Source organism: Aquila chrysaetos, chromosome 13 (genome assembly GCF_900496995.4).
Source record: "Aquila chrysaetos chrysaetos chromosome 13, bAquChr1.4, whole genome shotgun sequence".
Classification (NCBI taxonomy): Eukaryota; Metazoa; Chordata; class Aves; order Accipitriformes; family Accipitridae; genus Aquila; species Aquila chrysaetos.
Genome location: NC_044016.1, coordinates 8,356,718 through 8,378,665, shown reverse-complemented (window position 1 = coordinate 8,378,665; position 21,948 = coordinate 8,356,718). Strand labels below are relative to the sequence as shown.

General features: G+C 44.4%; 1 protein-coding gene across 1 annotated transcript; it reads right to left on the bottom strand.

Annotated features, from left to right (window-relative positions):
* Nucleotides 1-10,604: 10,604 nt before the first annotated feature.
* Nucleotides 10,605-20,219, bottom strand: SLC30A10 (solute carrier family 30 member 10). The gene is made up of 4 exons (XM_030034992.2): nucleotides 19,619-20,219; nucleotides 19,085-19,168; nucleotides 15,375-15,611; nucleotides 10,605-14,623 (listed from the first exon to the last, which is right to left on the bottom strand). The coding sequence occupies exons 1-4, from the start codon at nucleotides 20,136-20,138 to the stop codon at nucleotides 14,148-14,150; spliced, it is 1,317 nt and encodes a 438-aa protein (XP_029890852.1). The 5' UTR covers nucleotides 20,139-20,219; the 3' UTR covers nucleotides 10,605-14,147.
* Between the last annotated feature and the right edge of the window lie 1,729 nt (nucleotides 20,220-21,948).

Here is a 21,948-nt window from a genome sequence, read left to right as displayed (position 1 = left end):
GTTTATGTTTCTCTCACCACTAAGCAGCTTCTGATCAGGAAAGCAAGTCCAACGGGAGCTGTCAAATGCCAGTAGTCTGCTGTTTCTTGCCACGTCCCAAAATCTCTCTTGGTGTAAAGAAGTTCAGCTTTCCAGAGAGCAGCCTGTCCTTGCATCGACCAAATCGACCCACACCAGATGAGTCCTGCTGGCTCCTTGCTGCCACCCCGGGGGCAGCAGGACTCCCTGTACCAGTCCTTCCTGTACTGAGAAGGGGAGTAGCAAAGATTTTTATTGTTTAGAAATGCTGCAGTCTTCACAAAACACCCTCCTAGTGTTACTTTGACACATAAGGACTAAGCTGCCACTTGTTTCAACAGGCTCATCTTCAACAAATGACATTGAAGCAGAGAAACAAGTCATCAGAGAATTGCCACAGTCTTCATTTTAAGGTTTTCCTTTCATCTCACGATGCTTTTTGCTGTCCTACTGAAACTCATGATATGACTAGAGAGCTCAAGGCCCATTAGAAACTTCCAGCAGCGACAGCAGCATTGGGATTCCCAGCCCTGAGTGTGCAATCCAAAACCCGGAGTCAGACCCAGAAAGTCCCTGGGAAGTGTAAAAGAAGAGGTGCGTGCTTCCAAAAGGCAGGCTAAGTAGCTCATTAAGAAACCCCCATTGTTTAAAATAAATGTTTAAGTTGTTCTGTGGATAGCATACAAAGCAGATTTCTGGCTACACAGTGTGGTAAGCAGGTAAGAAAAACAGGAACTGGTTCAGGCAGATAATAAAATTCCTGACCGTGTAGAGCCTATACTCCCAGACAACTCCAATTCAGCATGATTTCCATAAAAGTAAAGGTTGTTTCCTGGCTGCTTATGTTTGCCTTTCACGTAGGACTTCATGAAATATTTCTTGAAAAGCATTAATTGAATTACATTGACAACCCAAAATCTACAGAAGGGTATCATCCCTTGACTGCCACAGGCCTGGGACCAGGGACCGAATAATTTCCTTTTTGAATCCACAGGTGAAGCACAAAGCTTGACATAGATACCAGGATGGAAGCCAGCCTGAGCACTCCTGTCAGAGCTGAAGAATGGGGTCATTAACTTCTTAGTCTCTTTACTAAGCCTAAGCTTTTTATAGAACAACTGAAATCAATGAGTTCACTGATTAAAATATATCTACGTGCATAAATCCTGATGTACTAACTCGTAAGTGGACTCAACGTCACTAAATCTGAAGTCAAGACAAAGCAACCAAGAAGCAAAAGTTACACATGCTCCTGACAGTCCTTTCACCATAGCTAGACTGGCTACTCACAGCAAATCCCATTAAAAGCAAAATTCACATCAAAAAAAATCCCCAAATTAGCAGGAAGTTTGAGAACTTGGTCTACATTTTAAACTCTTCAGGCTCAGAAGTGCCACTCATTTTATGTTTCTAGTACGTCTGGTAAAACAGGGTGCTGACCTTCACCTGTTCTCGGGTGCTCTCCTAATAAAGGAATGATTAGTGATATTAAGAGCAATAAACTTTAGGACATTTCTATACAGATTAACATTTGTAAACATTTACTCCTCAGTATACAGTCAAACAAGACTTCAGAGGGTTTCTTTACAATGCTCAGCTGGGCAAACAAAATTCAGCCTTATTAACATAGTCTTATCATTGAAAGCCCAGAGGAGGGGGGTGGATTATAAAAAAAAATCTGACAGGACAGAGGCATTGGTTCAGCCAGGCAAAACAGGCAGCAGTGATGAGCGTCACAGTGGCCGTTCGTGAGGTTCATTCCCACAGCTCTTGCAATACCCACAGTCTCAGTGAAGGTAGAATCACCAGTCTTTCAAATCAGCAGAACTTCATTTTTAATTAATCAGATTAAATGGTTAAGGGCCTGGAATCTTTGCTCAAGATCTGTTAGACTTTTTCCTTAAAAAGTGTAATGGCAGTCAAATTAGTCAGAATTGTTTAATCATTCATACAAGAAAAGTTGCCTGTCTCAAGAGAAGTGCCCTTGTAATCACTTCTGTAAATACAGTTGTATTAATCTGGTATAGGATAACAGGTTCAAAGTTGTAAACCCTGGAAATCTTTTACCATATGAAATGTTATTATAAGCATTAACTCTAAATGTCTGCTTGTTATCATGACAGCAGCAGTTCCCTAGGGGTCAGGAGGTTTATGCTAAAGCACATAGTGCTGAGTAAAGAGCACATATAAACCTCTATTGTAACTGAACCCAAAACACCCTCTTTCCTTGCCCGCCCCAAACAATAAATCGAGAACAAGAGATGCATGCAGGCTCATCGTTCTTGATTTTGTATTCACCCCAAGCTCTCTGCAATACTTTTGATGTCTTGAGAAAAATCATGCATCAGAAGGATGCTCTGGGGTTTTCCGAGCGCTGCTGGTGGGACGCAGGAAACCAAGGTGGCAAAGGCAGAAAGGAACGGGTTGAGCGCAGGTCAGCCTCACGGCAGCCCCGTCTAGCCAGCCTGGTCTCGAATAAGATGAAATCTAGGTTTAAAAAATGGGTGGTTTGTCAGTGCTGCGGATGGGCAGGACTTCAAGGATGGTCTTGAGGATATCTGTGGTCTCTGCCAAAGGGAGAGCACTCAGTGGCTGGAGGGAGCTTCGTCTCGGGAATCACTGCATGACCCTGAAGGAGGTCGTGGAAAATGTTCTAGCCAAATTCTTCCTATAACCCTGAATTTACATGGTCTCCCACAAAAGCTTTGAGGGTTCACAAGTATTTCCTTAAGTAGCAACACTGCAGGCTATCTTTGTATCGATCCCCTTCTCTAAATTGCCTGAAACTAGTCACCGCAGCCTTTCCTTTTCATGTTGTTAGTAGTAGTAGTAATATTAAAAATCACTTCCACTTAGCCGCAGTAACTGAGCTGAGTTTTCATGCCTTCAAACTTTCTAACCTCTAACACACCACCTGATAGTTTTCAATAAAAAAAGAGAAAATTGACCATCAGTGTATTTTCAGCCTCCAGGTCTAGATATAGAACTGAGCAGCAGTTCTGTGAAGAGCAAGTTAGTTTTCAAGCTGGCTGCTCTTTCAGGCCCTAGACCAGGCCACTCTGAACACCTCCCTTTTTGATTTTTTTCCAGGACTAAGCTAAGGAGGACTCCAAGCAGAAAGACAGCAAGGACAAGATGGCCAGAAGCATGCCAGCGAGGGAGAGATTGGCAGCCCTGGACAGATGGACAAGGAAGAAAGGAGATTAGGAAGGCACCGGGTGACAAGGGAAAAAGCATCTGAGAAGAGCAACTGGAAGGAAAATAATCAAAGGGATCAGAGGGGCCAGAGTTTGGAGCCCCCAGATAGAGTCAGGGTGGAGCAGGACCCGGCACGCTTGAGGAGGGGCGATACGAGCTGGTCAGATTATGGCCGTTGTCGCCAGCCAAAAAACACGCTGCGGCAGCAGTTACCCCCTGAATGAAGCAGCTGGAGGACTTTCCCTGGGGGAATGGCTGTATTTGGCCATCCGTGCCCTCTTCTTTTCTCCCTGTGCATGTCTAGCTAACTTTTAAGGACCACTTTTGTGCTCCTCTCCGTCCAAATCAACCACAGCAGGGAAAATCAGCGTGAACCTCATGACAAGGAAAGTCTGATTATTATGCCTCTGCCCTTTACATTACTTCAGTACCTAGCAGAAAGCTGCCTCACACAGTTCGGATCCACATGGCAGTGCTCATTAATGGTACAGAAAATATACTAAATACACACAAAACCCTGCCACTAGACCCTGGCAGTTTCTGCCAGGCAGACGCACAACAATTTAAAGGGCAACTATGCAATCTTGACATACTGAATTGGTCCAATTTCAAAGTGATAAGCAGGAAGGATATACCAGATAGAAGATATCAGGCATACCCAGCAAGCAGTATTTGTACAGCACGGTGACTAAAGCAGAAACTCTCATTTGCTGAATGGTAATAAATACGGTCATACATAGTCAGTATCATACACTCATATATATGTCAGTATAATGTGTGTGTATATATGTGTGTGTGCATGCAAAAATAAATACATGCATATACATGTATGTGCGTGTGTGTGTTAAATATAAGACATTTCTCCATTTCATCAGACCCTCTCTGCTGACTGCCTTTCAGGCAGCAGAGCTGCTGCTGCCGCTTGCTGTGGAAACGATCTCCATCCTATAAGAGAGATGTGCTCCCTCCCTTTCTTCCTCAGGGCTGCTTGTCCTGAGGCCACATTCGCGCAGACTGCTTTTTGCTTTCTGTGTGTGTGTGTGTGTGTGTGTGTGTCCCATGCAAAGAAGGTTACCCTTACCCACACAGCAGCGGGCATGGGGCTGTACGAGAGATGCTGGATTCAAAGAAGGCACAGGCAAGCTGCCGAACTCCTTGGCCAAGTGAACAACTACTTTGAAAGAGCTCTGTGAGCCAGGCTCCTCTTTGTTCCCCTCGTCTCCCGTTGCTGCTGCCTCACATGATTGCTCTTTGGCCAGGACACAGAGTGCTTAAGAGAGAGAGTATTTGTCTTTCAGCAGGAAATGTAACATCAGTGTTAGTTGGGGGTTGCAAATATAACATAATTAGCAGAAGCCTTTGTCTTTTGCCAGAAATAATATATATATATATATATATGAACAAGAACAAGCGCCGCTGTCAGCGGGAGGGGGGGTCATTGCCTTACTGCTCCATGGTCCCTGGAAATCCCCACTGTAGCCAGACAAATAGATTTTCATCTCCTTGAGGTGACCGCTGAGTCGCTGTGTAACCCCTCCTGGCTGTGCCAGCAGCCCAGTTCCCTGCCACATGGAGAAGAGCAGAGCACAGGGCCAAATTTTCAGCTGATGAAAATAGGCTAGAACTTCCTTCTAGCCAACACACTTGTGCTCACTTCCACCAGCAGATAATTTGCTCCCGTGTGTCTGCATCAGGAGCCAAATCCCTTCCTTCTTGGGCTGGCAAAGCTGAAAACTGCAAGGACAGTGGTGCTCGGTCTGCTGAAGGCAGGCTTTGGGGATAGCCTTCACATCAGCCCAACCACTAACCCAAAATGATCAGTTTGCTTCTTGGACTAGTACCCTGCCTTACAACCAGAAGGAAGCATAACCCATTTCATTGTTTATAGAACTTCATAGCCCTTAGAATTCTACCTTGGGATCTCTGCCTTTGCTTTTTCCTTTCTTTTCAGTGCTGGCATATTAGCATGAAAAGACGAGCCAGTGTTACTTTCAGGGGTAGATGGACTTACTGTGAATGTGAATGTAAGGAGCTGGTCAGTTAAGATTAGATTTCATATTTTGGATACTAAAGTGCAGAGGCAAATTAGAGTTACTGCAAAAAAAAATGAAAAAGCTCACACCTGGAGACAATAGGAATTAAGGGAAATCGTAAAAAAGCCTCAATACATTTCCAGGTAAGTAAGTCCCTTCCCTTCATGTAAAAAAGCATCCAGGAGTAGGAGGCAGAAAGAAGATGTATACACCACTGCCAGCTTCTGGATGGCCTCAGAAATCGTGCTTGAAAGCGCAGTGGGTACTCAGAGAATGGGGTCTCGGGGGCCACCGTGGGAGCCACGCAGGTTCCCACTCTTCCCTCCCCAAAAGCCTCAGCAAACCCTTCCCGGGCAGCAGCTGAAGTTGTTGGTCCCAAGGGATGCACCATGTCCCTTTGCCGCAGCACAGGCACGGGTCTGCTCCACCGCGGGTCTTCTCGCCCAGAGCCACGCCAGCGCTGGGGGAGAAGCAGGACCCTCTTCCTCCTCAGTGAGGGCTGGGGAGCAGCTCCTGTCAGCACCGTGCAAAGGCTCACAATTATTTTGGGGGCCCTGATTATCTCCCTCTGCCGTGACTTGCCAAGCTACACCCAGACAACGTACGGCTGACCAAACACCCACTTACACTCTTAGAAATTACACAGCACCAGAGACCTTCGCAAGTAGAAAAGTGCTCCCCAAATGGCAATGTCTCCAAAATCATTTGGGTGCAAAAGTTTGAAGCGTGCACCAGCCAGCACAAGAGCTGCAGGTGCTGCTGGTGGCTGTTTTGTCTCAGGGTAGACCCTGCACGCTGCTGGACTCTTAAGCCCAGCCATAGGAAAACACTCTCTGTGAACAATTTGGGCAAAGGAAGCTGGGGTATGCAGAAAGGCTACCATCCCTGCTCCATACTGCTGTTTTAGAAAGAAATAGCTAATTAAAGCAAGTGCTGTTCTGCAAGATGTCATGGCATTCGTTGTGCTGATTTCCTGCCCCTGTTGTACGTCCCAGTTTAAAACTTGGGGGATCGGCTCATCCGCATGAGATGCTTTTACAAAATTGATTTTTAAGGTGTATATTGAAAAAAAGATTGTTTTCTACCTCTTGAATTACGCAATCCTTTACGTACAGAACTTTCTGTACCCTAGTCTGTGGACCTACAATGACAAGCCATTTCAATGACTTGTATAATGTCTTCACAGGTTTATTTCCCATACATACCTGAAGCCTCTTGCTGTAGTTTTGTTTCCATCTCCTCCCCACAGGGTGGTCAGCAATACGTGGTTAAACAGACACAGAGCTTTATTAAACATGGGTCAACACTGGAAAAAAAAAAAAATGTACTGGACTGGAAGGAGGTAAAGCAAAGTGCAACGCCATATCGAACGTGCCACTTGCCTTGCGCCTTCTGTTTCTAGAGCCATGCAAGCAGCCGCGGTGATAGCGTTATCTGCTGACTGCACTGCTGATCTGGGCAGCCTTTCCCCTCCCAGCTCGCCCTGCACACTGATACAGCATGGCGTAGGTGTGGAAAAAGAGGAAACCTTTCAACCAGATCCCAAGAAACCACCGTCAGCTTCATCTCCTTTTCTATCTGCAGGTATTGCTACCTTGCAAAATAGCACAGAGGCTCAGGGACCAAGGGCCTCATCAATATTAGCAAATTAAACAGTGACTGGGAATGAACTGTGATCATCTGTATTAGTAAGCAGTTCAAGCATTTCACGGCCTGTGACAATTACTGCTCTCCCCAGCCATTCCTGGGCACAGTCCAGAGTCAAGGACCTAATCTCAGTTGGCCATCAGCATGGAGCCACCCTCTTTTGAAGTGGACGGTATTTTACTAGCATAGATGCAAGCTCTTCTATGCCTGTTGGTCTCTGTGCCTGGGAATATTCCCAGGTATAATTAATTTCCTAATACAGTAGTAAATAACACTTCACAGTTATTCAAGTGCCTGCTATCTCTATTGACCAAGATATGTGCTGCTTTAATCAGACAGCCAATGTCATTTCAGCAGAGACAAGTTCAGCACAAACCTGCAGGGCTGCTCTAGTGACTTCTCTGGAGAGTTGATGGTAAGCGTTACAATTATGCCTCTCCATCTAGAATTCTATAGCAAGATAGCTCTCTGCCTGTAAAATACAGCTAGGCCTCAACAATAAATTCCATCTTTGCATCAGAGGGCAAAGCTTGTGTCCCTGAAGAGACAGAGGCTTACTCGTCCCCGCTGAATTCCTCATTAACTTCCCTCGACATTTCATTGTACATCTACTCTCAGTTTTACTGAACCTCCACCTTGCCCTAACTGGAAGATTTATCCCAACTATATTCTAAATTTCCCAGGGAATTTAACTGACCCTTCATCACCCATTTGTGGCCACTATTATTTCCCCACTTCTTACTACAACTTTGGATCAGAAGAGGATCTCCACCAGATCAGAAAGTATTTACCCTCAGCAGACAGATGTTGTGCGCTCATCTGTGGGGAATCCACAGCAGTCTCCTGAAATATTCTTACAGAAGGGTGTGGGTTTAAAACCACACATCTGAAAGCCCAACAAACTGTAATTCCAAATATATATTATAACTTGAATGCATAAACATTTTGCATACAGAAATATTGGATGCATAAGAAATCATACAGATTGTGGATTTTTTTTTTTAGAAGCTGTTTTTAAAAATGCAACATACTACATCCAGCCCAAACTCATCCTAGTTCTTCTGTGGCTTCTTGGAGGGTAGGTAAGTATCAAAACAGTAGCAGCCCTCCAACGCAGAAAATACTTTCTGCTCCAGAAGGACCCAGATACAAAATAAGGGCCTCTACGTAGAGGAGAAGTCCTTGAATTTCAAGTGCCTTATGCCAGTCTGCACAGCGGGGAAACTGTTCATTAAACGTCAGGATTAAAACCACATGCTCCAAATCTATCAACCCTTGTTTTTCTTGTCCTAAAATGGTGGTTTTCAACATTTATTGGTCAGAGTCTGATCTTAGCTCTTTGAAAAGCAATCCCAGGATCACTTGGGCAGCACTGCTGCAATCATTTTCATGTACAACCAATAACAGTTAGGTTAAACCCTCAACATTTATTTTCTATTCTTAATTCTTTTTTTTTTTTTCCTCTTGACCATATGTATTATTCTAATTTTATTTGTCAGGAATTGCTTTATAGAGTTTTCATTTCTGTCTCCCAAATCCCAAACCATGACACACAACTACTACTGACTCCTTACTGATCATTACTAACAAAAACATGTAGGTACATGGACAACTGGAAAATCAGACACAGTGGCATAGGACCCAGGTGGCAGATGACTTGATATTGATGTTAAGGAGAGAGGAACATATGAGGTCACCTCCATGACTGCTGCTCTAAAAACAGCACCTGAATTTAGCGTTAGGCCTCATCTCATTTCTAACATGCACATTCAGGTCATTGAACCCAGAAGTGAGAGTGTCGTGGTTTAACCCCAGCCGGCAACTAAGCCCCACACAGCCGCTCACTCACTCCCCCACCGGTGGGGCGGGGGAGAGAATCGGAAGGGTAAAAGTAGGAAAACTAGTGGGTTGAGGTAAGAACAGTTTAATAATTGAAATATATTAATAATAAAAAATTGTAATTAAAAGGAAAATAACAAAAAGAGATGCCCAGCCTGCTCCTGAGCAGCAGCCCCCCAGCCAGCTTTCCCCCTAGTTTATACGCTGAGCATGACGCCGTATGGTCTGGAACATCCCTTGGGTCAGTCGGGGTCAGCTGTCCCGGCTGTGTCCCCTCCCAACTCCTTGTGCCCCCCCAGCCTCCTCGCTGGTGGGGTGGGGTGAGCAGCAGAAAAGGCCTCGACTCTGCGTGAGCACTGCTCAGCAACAACTAAAACGTCGGTGCATTATCAACATTATTCTCATCCTAAATCTAAAACACAGCATTGTTCGAGCTACTAAGAAGAAAATTAACTCTATCCCAGCTGAAACCAGGACAGAGAATCTCAAAGCTCTCCCGAGCCTGATGTCACACATACAGTCAACTTTCCGCATGTGGCGACATCCTCGCTCCCGCAGAGGTGCGAATCTGAAGACAGAGCGAGCAGGAGAGCTGCTGAGCAGAAGCAGCTGAGCGCGGAATGAGCGGGCATCACCCAGCAGAGCCAGGCAGCGACACAGCAGCTGCGTTCTGTGAAGAGCCCATCCAGTTGCAGCCAAGATCCTTGCCTGGTACCCTGGAGTTACGAGCAGTAAATTCATTCCCAGATTAGGCAACTCTAGGCTGCTTGCAGAGGAAAATCTTTGAGTGGCATTCCCCTTTTCCTCCAAATATGTAACAAAATTTGCGGCATTAACAAGCTCACAGGTTAGGAGCAAACTTTACTCCTACAAAGGTCTTAAAATTATCCACATTGACACAAGCTCTCTATTGCTAACATATATCAAGCTCAGAACAACAGGTTTATTTAAAAATACACTTTATTTACAAGACATTCAAACTTCATTTTGAAAAAAAATATAGCTGTACATAACTTTAAGTAATTTTTCACTAATAGTTAATAAAACCACAGTGAAATTTACAATTCGTTGATTCAGCAATCATGGAAATTACATTTTGGCACATTATTTAAGTCACATAATGAACAGAAAAACTGGAGGAAACTTTTAAGCAACACAACTCCATAAATGTAACAAACTTACACAGTGACATACCGAGGTATCACTGTTCAAATAAAGTATTTAACATAGAAAGTGCTTCCACTGTACAGCACAGTAAGTAGTAGAATCTACAGAAATCTTCATAGCTTTTGAATTATCTTTTCAGAAAAGTCCCTTTTACCTGCTTTCCAATTAGTCATCCAAGCTTTCCCCTAAAGTATTAATGAATGACTAATGAACCCTACTGATTTCATTATACCTGCTCAGGTTTAGAAACCAACATTCTTTAAAAAGTTGGTTCAGGTGGAGTGTTTGTGAAGAATTTAAGTATATATAAATATTTATATCTCAGGATGACTACTTAGACAACACTGCTACACAGACCACAGGACATAAAATAGTCCTTGGAGTAGCTCACGTCAAGCCATCCATAGACATTGGGTGGTGAACTTCACTTTGGGGAAAATATGGATGCTGGTACATTCCCTTCAAAGTTCAGAATAAAAGGGAGCATTCAGGACAGAAAGTGTTATAATCAGAAAGGGGAGGGGGACAGTATAGGAAGAACTAAACAACGTCAAAAGGTGGTTTGCAATGGTAACGTGTATCACATAGCAAAAACAGAAAGTGGGTGAATTTGAATAAAATGGAGTGCAAAAATTAAACCAGTGCATAAAAGAGGTCTTTCTAAATGGTATTATAGGTACATCACCATGATCAGAAGGCTAGCAAAACCATACTGCTTTTATTGAAGAGACAAAGAATAAGAAAAACATTAAGAGGAAAATACCACAGTTGCACTACAAGTCAAAATAAGTGTCATGAAGGACACAAGGAAAAGGAAGTCAGCTGAAAACTTGGTAAAACAAAGGCAATACTCCTAAAACCAGCATCAGTTATTTTTCTTTACATAGAAGAGCAAAGGCAGTTTAGAGAGTTACAGAAGAAGCAAAAATTAACAATCAAATTGGCACATTTGGCACATACCAAAAGGTAACAAAAAATTTAATCACTTTAAGAAAAGGCCCATGACTGATGAAGGCCAGTAAATTGCTTTTGCATTCAATGCCATGTTAATTTATTCCAGGTTTCAATTTTACTCCAAAACTGTCTGGCAAGGCTAGCAAATGTTTTGTTGACATACAGCTAGGTCACATGTATGACTGGTTATGGATCAGAGGACCACATAAGTTGGACAACCAGTTGAAAGTCACCTGTATTTTAAGCGGATTTCCATTGCTACAGACAGTGATGGACAGATAGGGGCAACCACTGCAAGAGAACCCGAATACCATAACAATGCAATCATAAGGGATTACAGAAAAGAGAATTTATGACAGTACAATACGCTGAAAAACTGAATTTAGAACAAGTGCCCATAGATAAGGGCAAATACTGAAATATACTGTATTTCAAAATGAGGTAAGCCTACATCAAGAGAATTAGAAGTGATATGCCAAGAACTGAAGGGGAATAAGCCAATACAAAATACACACTGATTGGCATGAAGTCTTCTACAGAAGTAGAGAGGGGCCACCCAGTACAGCCTAGCTGTGACACACTTAGAGAAGAAAAATACTTTGTTGCGAGACTCAAAGGAAGGCAAGGATACCAAGTCAGAAACCTTAGCTGAATACCCTGAAGGTCCCTACACAGAAAAAGCAAGGTTCTTATCAATAACATGGCTCTGTTGGGTTTGCTTGCTTAAGTAATAAAGCAAATTTAAAAATCTGGTTGTTTTCTAGACCTGAAGATTTCTATAATCCCTGGTATTTTCCTATTTATTCACAGGCAATAATTACAGTACACTCAAAAAAAAGTTTCAGGATGTTACTTCATTGTATTTTCAGGTTACAACACTTTTAAAAACTTAAAAAACATTGATAAGCACAGTTTTAACAAACACTGGAAGGATAAAGAAAAAGATGGTCTATTTTGTCAAATGCCCCAACATTACACATACTAGTTTTCTCTAATTCCAGAGTAAACAATACTGCCATTCCATCTTTCAACCATTTAATAAAATGTATATATAAAAAAATTACCTGATTTAAGACACAAATGCATAATTATAAAAGGGTGCTTGTTTTAGAGGATATCTGGGAAGTAAGTTCTCCCATAGACTTTGTTGTTATTTTGGGAGCCTTCTATTCCAGGTCTCAAAAAAACCTATAAATATATTTGTTGTTTACATCTAAACCTCGACATTTAGACATCATCACAGATGAAAATAAGGACAAAAAGAACAGAGGAAAGGGCTGTCTTACTTCATGCTATCTTACTTCATGCTACACGCTTTTAAAAGATAGAGCAATTCTTAAAATGTTTCCTGATTTACATTAATGCGTGCAATAACTGCCAAGCAAGATCCTGCTGCTTTCACCTCTGCTGTTGCCAACAGAATCAGACAGAGTGCAGGATCAAGCTTTTAATTATACTAACACATAGTTTAATTTATATAATACAAACCTACAACGGAAGGCTATAAAATATATTAGTTCAGCCAAGAATCTGTTCAAAAGGTGTAAGTACAATCTAGAAACGTGCTATTTAGACTGCAATCACTGCTTCAGTAAATACCATTTTCCAAGCAGCAAAATATCCTGCTGTGTGTTTTAATATTCATTGACTTAATGTAATCATCCTTATTAATAAGGAGTTGGCTGCTTTCAAGCCAGCTTTACAAGGAGGTCCTGGTATTTTCCCAGCCCAGGCAGGAAATCAGTTTGCCCTTTCTGTTAAGCTGTCACTGAGGTAAAGACACCACTATTTTATAAAGGTGTCCCTATGAATAAATGAATTAAATAGCCTGCCCAGGCCACACAGACCACTGAAAGGCTGCTTTTGACAGCAAGATGTATTTGAAAGCTTCTGGATCCGGTCTGCATAGCCAGTGAGGCTAAGCACCACACTCACTGTGGATTAGGTAGTGGGTCTCCTCTCCCAGAAACCTGGAGAACACACCTGACCTAAATCCAGCACTGGTGACAGGGCACGTCATCTTGTTTTCCTTAGAGCACGCTTGCCTACCTTCAAAAAGAGCAAGCACCAAAAAGATAATGGAACTGCTTCACTAAATACACTTGGAAATACACCTTTGGGCAGGGGGACGAGGAGGAGGGCAAAGGGGAGGGCTTAGACCTTTAAAACAAACCAACAAGAAATAATTGAGATTAAACCAGGAAAAGTTCCCTGTAATTTCTTTTAAAGCTCCCTCTAAGTGAAAATACGGCATATAAAACTTTAAAGGGACTTTCTTAATTAATACTGTATTAAATTGTCTTAATAATAGAACTGCAGAATTTTAACTGTTCATAATAGACACATTAGCTTATTTATTCAGCATGAATAATGACAGACACTCAGTGTTAAAGATACTGCAATCATCCTGCACAATGATGAATTAAGACCGTGGCTATTATAACTTCTGTTGTCAGGAGAAAAAAAAAATAAAAAAGACTGAGTTGTACACAATCACAACAGCGAACAAGGTAAAGTTAATTGGATGACTGCCTGCACTTCCATTTGCTAGAATCAGTACAGACAACGTTAGTAAGTCTTTCTTTGCTTTCATGACAAGAAGTCTATTCTTTAGCATACTTATCTGTGATTCGGGTAGGACTCCAGTATTACTAGTTGAGAAGCAAGACCAGCTTCCGCTCTGTCCCTAAATACAGGAGTCAATCAAGAAAACAATGGAAGTAAAAATTCCTGAGTGCTTCCCGTCCCCCTTAGACACTCTTAATTTCATTCACAAACCCCACTGGCCAGAAGCACAAGCGTTACTGTTAAACACGAACTGTCTATGGCAAAAATGGGTTTTAAGAATCAGTAAAGCATCTCTACTGAAGTCCTTTATAAATATACAGTACTTTAGCCCAGTACAATTGTTAACTGGCCACAGGGCTTTCAGGAAACAGCTCACTTCAGCAGAAAAGGCCAGAGTTTCATTCCCAGTGCCACTGGCCATTAACTGCAAGCATCAGTGCAGACAGCAATACACCCCACCAACTCTAACAACAGAAATTCACATGTAGTTTGGTAAGGAACTGGGTTAGGCTGTATCAAAAAAATCTTACATGAATGCAACACCCTTCGTGGAAATATTAATCCTTATTTCAGATACAAGGGGGTTTTAGGTGTATTTTGGTTTACAGCTAAAGCACAGAAATCTTTTTGCCACACCAACTTCAGCTACAACCACCAATGACCCCCTTCCCAGCCAGGACACATTTGTTCTATGAAAACATTACGCAGAGTAGAGGGAATTGCCTAAAGTCGTGTACGGCTCAACTGTGATTTCTCATCAGACATGTCACAATTTTTAACATTTTTAATGCTATCCTCTGCCAGTGGGTACTCGATAGGGATTTCAATATCGTTTTTACTTGAACCATTGTCTTTATGCAGTTCAGAAAGGCAACTATCGTTTTTCTCAGTATAGCCATTAGTTTTAGCCAGGGGGGGCTCCCGCTGACTGCAGCACAGCTGAGAGTCACAAGCTTTTGAGATGCAGGGTGAGCTGCACAGTAGCTGGGAGGTCTTGTGGTCAATGTACTCGGGCTGGATGGTCACAGAATGGATCCCTGCTTCATGGAAAACCTTCCGAATTTTATAAGCAGCATCTTGGTAATCAGTAGGGGTTTGGCACTTGATATGAAGAGTAGCAATATTCTTCCCACCTGCAAGCTCCCAAACATGCACCTCATGAAGGCTGCTAACCCCCGGTACACGAGCTAGTCTGTCAGCTGGAAGACATAAGAGAAAGACATTAAAGGCTTTTGTGTACTGGCTAATTACCAGCTTTCTCATTAAGAGCCCTATCTGAAAGCAGCAGTCTCCAAACTATCTTTTTAAAAGAGCTGTACTTAGTAAAATATGTCTACTCCCAGCTGCCTTCAGTTCAGTCTCCAGATGACCACAGGAGCAGGCCACCCTTCCTTCTGGGTTCACCTGTCCCTGAGGCTCCCAAACAGCAATTTACCAGCTGTTCACAGAAGCGTTACAGCACCACTTCCTTGGCCAAGACACCCATCTTCTGGTTTCTTTAGCCCTCAGCACAGTGGAATTCCAGAAATAACCAGTGCTACTCCACAATTAACCAGTGTGAACAACGCCGGAGAGCTACAAAATTAACCAACCTTCATGGAAATGTCTAAGCTGTTTTGGAAGCCTTTTGGAAGAAGCCGCTGCTGGGTTGGGAAATACTGTAATTCAATGTTGTTTCTTTCACAAACACCCCACACAAAGCATTAACAGCTCAAGACCTGGCATTTTTGATGTATTGTTGGAGTACCACATTCTCAAAATGCATGCTTTAACTAATCCAGAGAGATTTGAGTCATGTTGCTAGGACACAGGCATGTGACTATTTCTCACAGTTCTTGAGAATTTAGAGCTATTACGAGTAAATAATCCAAAGATGTCATTCCAGAAATAACATATGCATTGAAATATATCATTAAAATTAATAGCATTTCAACAACAAATTTGACTTACTCAGTAGCTGCATATTAACACCTTTGGGAACCATCTGCAACAAAATAATTGAGGTCTCCTTGATAAGTGGGAATGCAGAAGACAAGATGATGAACACCATAATTATTGTCAGGCTTGGATCGATGTAGCACTGCCAGTTACACGGAGCATTCCCCAGAGGAAGTACATGGAAGATTGTAGCAGCAACTACCACGACCACAGATCCAAGTGCATCTCCCATAACATGCAAAAGAACACCTGAAACAAATGGCACAATTTCCATTAGAGGGGGTTTTTGGGCGGGGAGGAGGAGAGCAATGCTGCATTTTGCAAGTCTGTTCTAATTGACGCAGTATTCCAGACACTAACATCATAACCGAAGTTTTCAATAACAGCTTTCAGAACAAAATAGCAAGGGAAATACTGACTCTGAACCACAGCTGCTTAAGTGGGATGCATTATTAAACATGTAGGGTATGCTAGCAACTGCAGTCCAACTGCAATGCCATGGCAACGTAAAATGCGTTTGCTTAAATGCCTGCAGATTATTAAGAGATCCTGGCACATTAAATCTCAATTCTCAATTAAAAATTGATGACTAAATCTATCTGTTCTACCTTGAAGCTAAGAGAGCCACAGACCACCCCCAGTAACAGTTATTCTCCTCCATCAGCTTCTATGACACTGCTGGAATCTGAAAAATTACTTAAGTGAAACCTATGGCTCCAAATGCCCTCAAACTCCAATTTTCGGATCAAGCTTGATAGTCATATTAAACCTTGTCCCACTAACAGTACTAGCCCTCAGACTCCCCCAAAAAATCAGAATCTAGTTTGAGAGTCAGTCACATGGCCTCCATGGTTTAATATGTGCCTGGACTACTCTTAATTGAGAGGAATGCTGGGTACCACTTTTTACATCTATAGGAATGTTTTTGCACAAAAGGTAAAGACACAAAACAGGCTCCCGTAATAACATATTTTTAGCTGCCCTTTCAACTACAATGACCACAGTAGTCTTCTTGCTATAAAGTTACAATAATCTAAGAACTCATTTTTTCTTTTTTTTTACTGCTTTACATAATCTTCCCTCTTCCCATCATTGCTCAGATGCACTCCAGTTTTGTCAGTCGTTACCGTTCAGACTCGGATTTCATTCCAGCCCATGCCTAATTCATAACATCTCTAAATATACGAAGTTAATTTCTTTGTCAATACTTTTCATTCAGAGCCTGTGAGAGAATAAAATGGACCATCTCCCTTTAACATCCCTACAACAAGCACTTCCAAGAGCTTCACTCCAATTGAATCACTTCCTCTGGGCTGGAGAAACTGTAAAAGGTTCCCTCCGAAACTCACTAACAACACAGCGAAGAGTTTTGACACTGGATTAGACCTAGAGCTGTGCCAGTGCTCCTGTTTCTTGCCAGCTCCGTGCGTGAACATTGATATTCTGTGTGAGAAATGAAGGCAATAACCACTGGAGTTCCTCTGAATCACTTGGGTCAGATAAGAATGTACAAGCTTCCAGTGAGTCCAACTCTTTCTGCTGGAGTCAGGCGCGTTCTGCCCCATTTGGCAGACTCCCACAGGGTTTTACTCCTCCTAACAGTGTTGCAGTGTTTCCTTTTCATTTACAAATTAACCCTGATTCAGCACGGGCTATCAGCTATTGCACTAACAAGAGGGACAGGCAGGATGCAATTGCCAAGGCAACTAACTAGAGAGCACAGCTTAGAAAGAACAGGAAAATGTTTCAGAAAGTCTTTTGAATTAAGAAAAAAGGAAGTATGTCAGAATTTGGATAAATTATGAATTGAGAATACGGAATTTGGAAAATGCTTATTTTACATTACTAACACCATTAACATGTATGTCTTGGTTAGGCATCACCTAATGATGTGACAGAAATGAACCCATTTTCCTATCGATCCCCAAAAGCTATGGTTATAAGATAGAACCAAAAATGAATTTTTATTAGATAAAGTCAGTATGGTAAGACCATAGGTAACGCAGAGTTTCCAACAGCTTGTGTTGGAAAGCCTGAACGACTCTGCATATGCTCAAGAAGTAAAAGGAATAATTTTACACACACTGCAATAATTAATCCTGTCAGGCAGAATGTATGGATTCCTGTTCCTACCACTTTTAAAATCAAGGAAGCAGCTTCTCTGCCAATCTGTTTTGTCCAGCCATGTTTTTCAGGGAGGCTTCAATTCTATAATATACAGAATTTTTTGCCAAGTGATTATGAAGTTAAGTATAGCTATGTAACTAACTTCAAAGGAAAAACATAGATTTTGAATTGGAATTTTAAACACACATATCTGTAGTATTGGCTACAGAAGCAAGGAATATTTGTAAGGACAACAAAAATAGATTTTGCAAAGATGACATACTAAAGTAGCACTTAAAGAAAAACTCTCTTTTTAAAAATCAAAGATGACAGGTATCTTAAAATAACTGAAACAAAACTCCTTATCCTTCAGACGTTTTTGAGGGTTTCCAGCATCGTTATGCCTAAGCACTGTCATTCAGGCAAGTAAGACCTTCACTAAAATATACTCATCGGTTTCTTATTCTTCTATCCTCCATCCCTGAAAGTGACAGTTTGCTTTTCCTGCTCCAATAATCTTACCACTATAATGCTATAATATCCAGTGACACCAACTTCTAGACTTTCAGGAAAGTGTTGTGGCTCTAGCACATGGTTTGATTTCCAAAGTGTCTTCCCTTACTGACACACTTGTGTAACTCTGAAAACACTTTTGAAAGACAGGCAGACAGACACACACCAAAAAAACGCCCCAACCAGGTGCCTGACTGCCGTGTCGACCTCTTTAAGCTGAATTCACGTGATGCCAACTTACATGACTCTGGAGGAATTATCAGATGCTGAGAGGTGACCATAAGAAGCCTGAAACTACTATTCTCTACCTTTCTGTTTCAGCTGACAGCCCTTTCCTTGGGGACAAACTCAATGTTTAATATATTCAAAGATACCTGCTTTTGGCTCTGCTCAGAATAGGTCTGTAAACCTGTGTGCATACAAACACCTATACAGAGAGGGAGAGAGGCACTTGGTTAATTTATTCCTAGAAGCAGCTATACAGTTTCACCCCACAGATACCCAGAGAGCTGCTGAATTACAAGGTAAGAAGGGCCAAACCTATCACAGACTCTCTCAGGGACAGGTTCACAGTTCAAGGACCTGGAAAAACACTGTGCTGAAGCACCAGTTTCAGCACCTTTTTCCTTGTGCTGACAATAAAACATTATCAACCTTGGGATTTAAAGAAATTTTGTTTTCTGCCCAAAAGTATTTGAAAGTTGAAAACTGCTCAACTAGTACAGCAGTGACACTCAAAGAAGCACCTCATAGCTACCTGCTTTACCTTCCTATAAGGCCTCTAGTGACTTGAGCTTAGTGAAATAGGCTTTGCCCCCTTTCCAAAGAGTTCAGCTGCACTCTTCTAAAGAATTAAAATCAAAATGTGAGCACACTCGGAGCCAAATCAGCAGCACACTATTTTGCTATTATCTATGCTATTCCATACAACCAAACCCCTTCTGCTAAAGATAACTGCGTCCAGATACATAGAAGAGTCCTGGGTTTTTGCTCCATTTCTTACTGATATTTGGGGGGGGGGGGGGGGGGGGGGGGAGTCTGAAATGGAAACCAGAGAGTGTTTAAAGTTAATATAATATTAGCGGCATACTCCCATGCTGTACCTCTGATGTTCAAGGCTTCAGACTTTCTCTCTTTTTTCTTCTCAGACCCCTCTTCAGGGCTTTTTTGGTCATTTGGTGAATCACCTGCATTCAAAGAAGAAACGCTGTGTTGTGTATAAGTTCTACAAACAGAAAAAACATCAACCTTCTCAAAACCAACTTATTTCAAAGATGACAAGAAGGAAAAAAACCAAACAAGCCAAAACATTTTCCAGGCAGCTGTCTGAGCAACGCCTCCTCCCCCCATCCCAAGCGGACGCCCAGCAGCCCGGCGTAAAGTACAAGGTGAAAGAGGCAGCGGGTGTCTGAGCGAGGTTAGAGACAGTCCCCGGGGCCCGTGAGCGGGTTTGGGGCTCGGAAAGGGCCCAGAGGATGGGTCCGGCAGCTCGGCGAGTTCCGGGGACAAACGGGAGGGACGGAGGGGACGGGGAGGGATGGGGAAAGGTGCGAGGGGTGGGGAGAGGTGCGGGACGCGAGGGGAAGGCCGGACAGCGAGGCGAGGCGAGGCGAGGCGAGGCTGCAGCCGAAAGGCACCTGCTTCATCCGCCTCCCCCGTCGGGGTGCCGCCGGGCACGGCCCGCAGCACGGCGGCGGCGGCGGCGGGCGGCAGGGCGGGCGGGCGACGGCGACGGCAGCAGGCGCCCCAGTCCTGGAAGACGAGGAGCCCCACGAGGTTGACGGCAAGGCCGAGGGTGCCGACGATGAGCACCAGCCGGGCGTCGTCGATGGGCTCGGGCCGGGCGAGGCGGCGGATGGCCTCCACGAAGATGGTGAAGCAGAGGGCGGTGAGGAAGACGGCGTTGCTGAGGGCCCCCACCGCCTCGGCGCGGCTGTAGCCGTAGGTGGCGCGGGGGCCCCGGCGGCTGCGGCGGGCTATGAGCCCGGTGGAGAGGCCCACGCAGAGGGAGATGAGGTCCGAGAGCATGTTGAAGGAGTCGGACACCAGCGCGATGGAGTTGCCCAGGTAGCCCGACGCCAGCTCGGCCACGAAGAAGCCGACGGTGAGCACCAGCATGAGGATGAGCCGGCACGTCTTCCCCGAGTACCGCCCCATGGCGGCGGCGGCGGCGGCCGGTCCCACCGGCGCCCCTCTCCCCGCTAGCGCCGGGCCATGCCCAGCCGCCGAGCAGGCAGCGCCGCCGGCCCGCAACAAGTGCGCCCGCCCCGGCCCGCGCCGCCGCCGCCGCCGCCGCGCCAGGCCCCGCCCGCCGCCCGGCCCCGCGGGGAGGGCGCCGGCCTCCCGCACCGCACCGCCCCGCCGCCGCCGCCGCCGCCGCCGCCTCCCCGGGTGGGAGGCTGCGGGGACCCCCGCTGCCCGCCCCGCCCCGCCGCCCCCGGGGCTCACGTTAGGAACGAGCGCGGGCGAGGTAGGAAATGCCGAAGGGACGAATAAAGAGGAGCCAAAAGGGCCGCGGGGAGGCGCGAACCCGGCCCGCCGGCCGGAGAAGGGCCCGCGCGGGCAGGCAGAGGCACCCGCGCAAAGCCGACCGCCCGTCCCGGCGGCTCTCCGGGGCGGCGGGTGCCACCGCGCCGTGCGAGGACGGATCCAGTAATTCTACTCCTTTGGCCCTTTGGTGGCGGCTTCGGCGCCAAGTCAAAGGACAGAGTGCCACCTGCTGAACCAGGTAGTTTCCTGCTGCTAGCCCTTAGAAAGGTGTGTCAAAATAGTACCTAAGTGTGCATGAATCTGTCATCATCCTATGAGAAAAGTAATTTCATGCTTCTTTTTAACCTTCAGAACAGTCTGCCAGAAGCATAATAAGTGACTAAACCTCTGCCTTGTATTTGTAGGTTTATTTTTTGTTGTTGTTGTTGTTACGACAGTCCTTGGGAAAGTGGCAGCCCTGCATGCGAGTGGAAAAAGAAGAGAGCCGGACTGCTAATACAGCATTTCGAGATGATGGGAGCAACTGAATAATCAAAGGAGGTGCTGGGAAATTAAGTCATCCTCAACTCTGGGGTTCTCAATAACAGAACTGGGCCCCAAAATAATAAACTTAAATAAAAGCCGTAAGACCTAAAGAAAATAATGCCCTTAGAATTATATCCTGCGAGAGTCTGAAGTATTTCAATTATGCAAGAGGCACACCGGCGCGGGAGTTACTGCTTCAGCTACTACAATTCACACTGAAGTGCCCCATCAGATATTTCACCACACTTGACAAAGCATACATCGCTATCAGATAATAAACCAGCATGGCCAGGGAATGCTATCATGCCCCTCCTACCTGTCATGGTTTAACCCCAGCTGGTAACTAAGCCCCACACAGCCGCTCACTCACTCCCCCTCAATGGGATGGGGGAGAGAATCGGAAGGGTAAAAGTGAAAAAACTCCTGGGTTGAGACAAAGACAGTTTAATAGGTAAAGCAAAAGCTGCACACGCAAGCAAAGCAAAACACGGAATTCATTCACCACTTCCCATGGGCAGGCAGGTGTTCAGCCATCTCCAGGAAAGCAGGGCTCCATCACGCCTAACGGTGACTTGGGAAGACAAACGCCATCACTCCAAACGTCCCCCCCTTCCTTCTTCTTCCCCCAGCTTTATCTGCTGAGCATGACGTCGTATGATCTGGAATATCCCTTGGGTCAGTCGGGGTCAGCTGTCCCGGCTGTGTCCCCTCCCAACTCCTTGTGCCCCCCCAGCCTCCTCGCTGGTGGGGTGGGTGAGAAGCAGAAAAGGCCTTGGCTCTGGGTAAGCACTGCTCAGCGATAACTAAAACATCCCTGCGTCATCAGCACTGTTTTCAGCACAAATCCAAAACATAGCCCCATTCTAGCTACTATGAAGAAAATTAACTCCACCCCAGCCAAAACCAGCACACTACCAAAGGTGGTGTTCTCTACAACCAGAAATTCATTAAA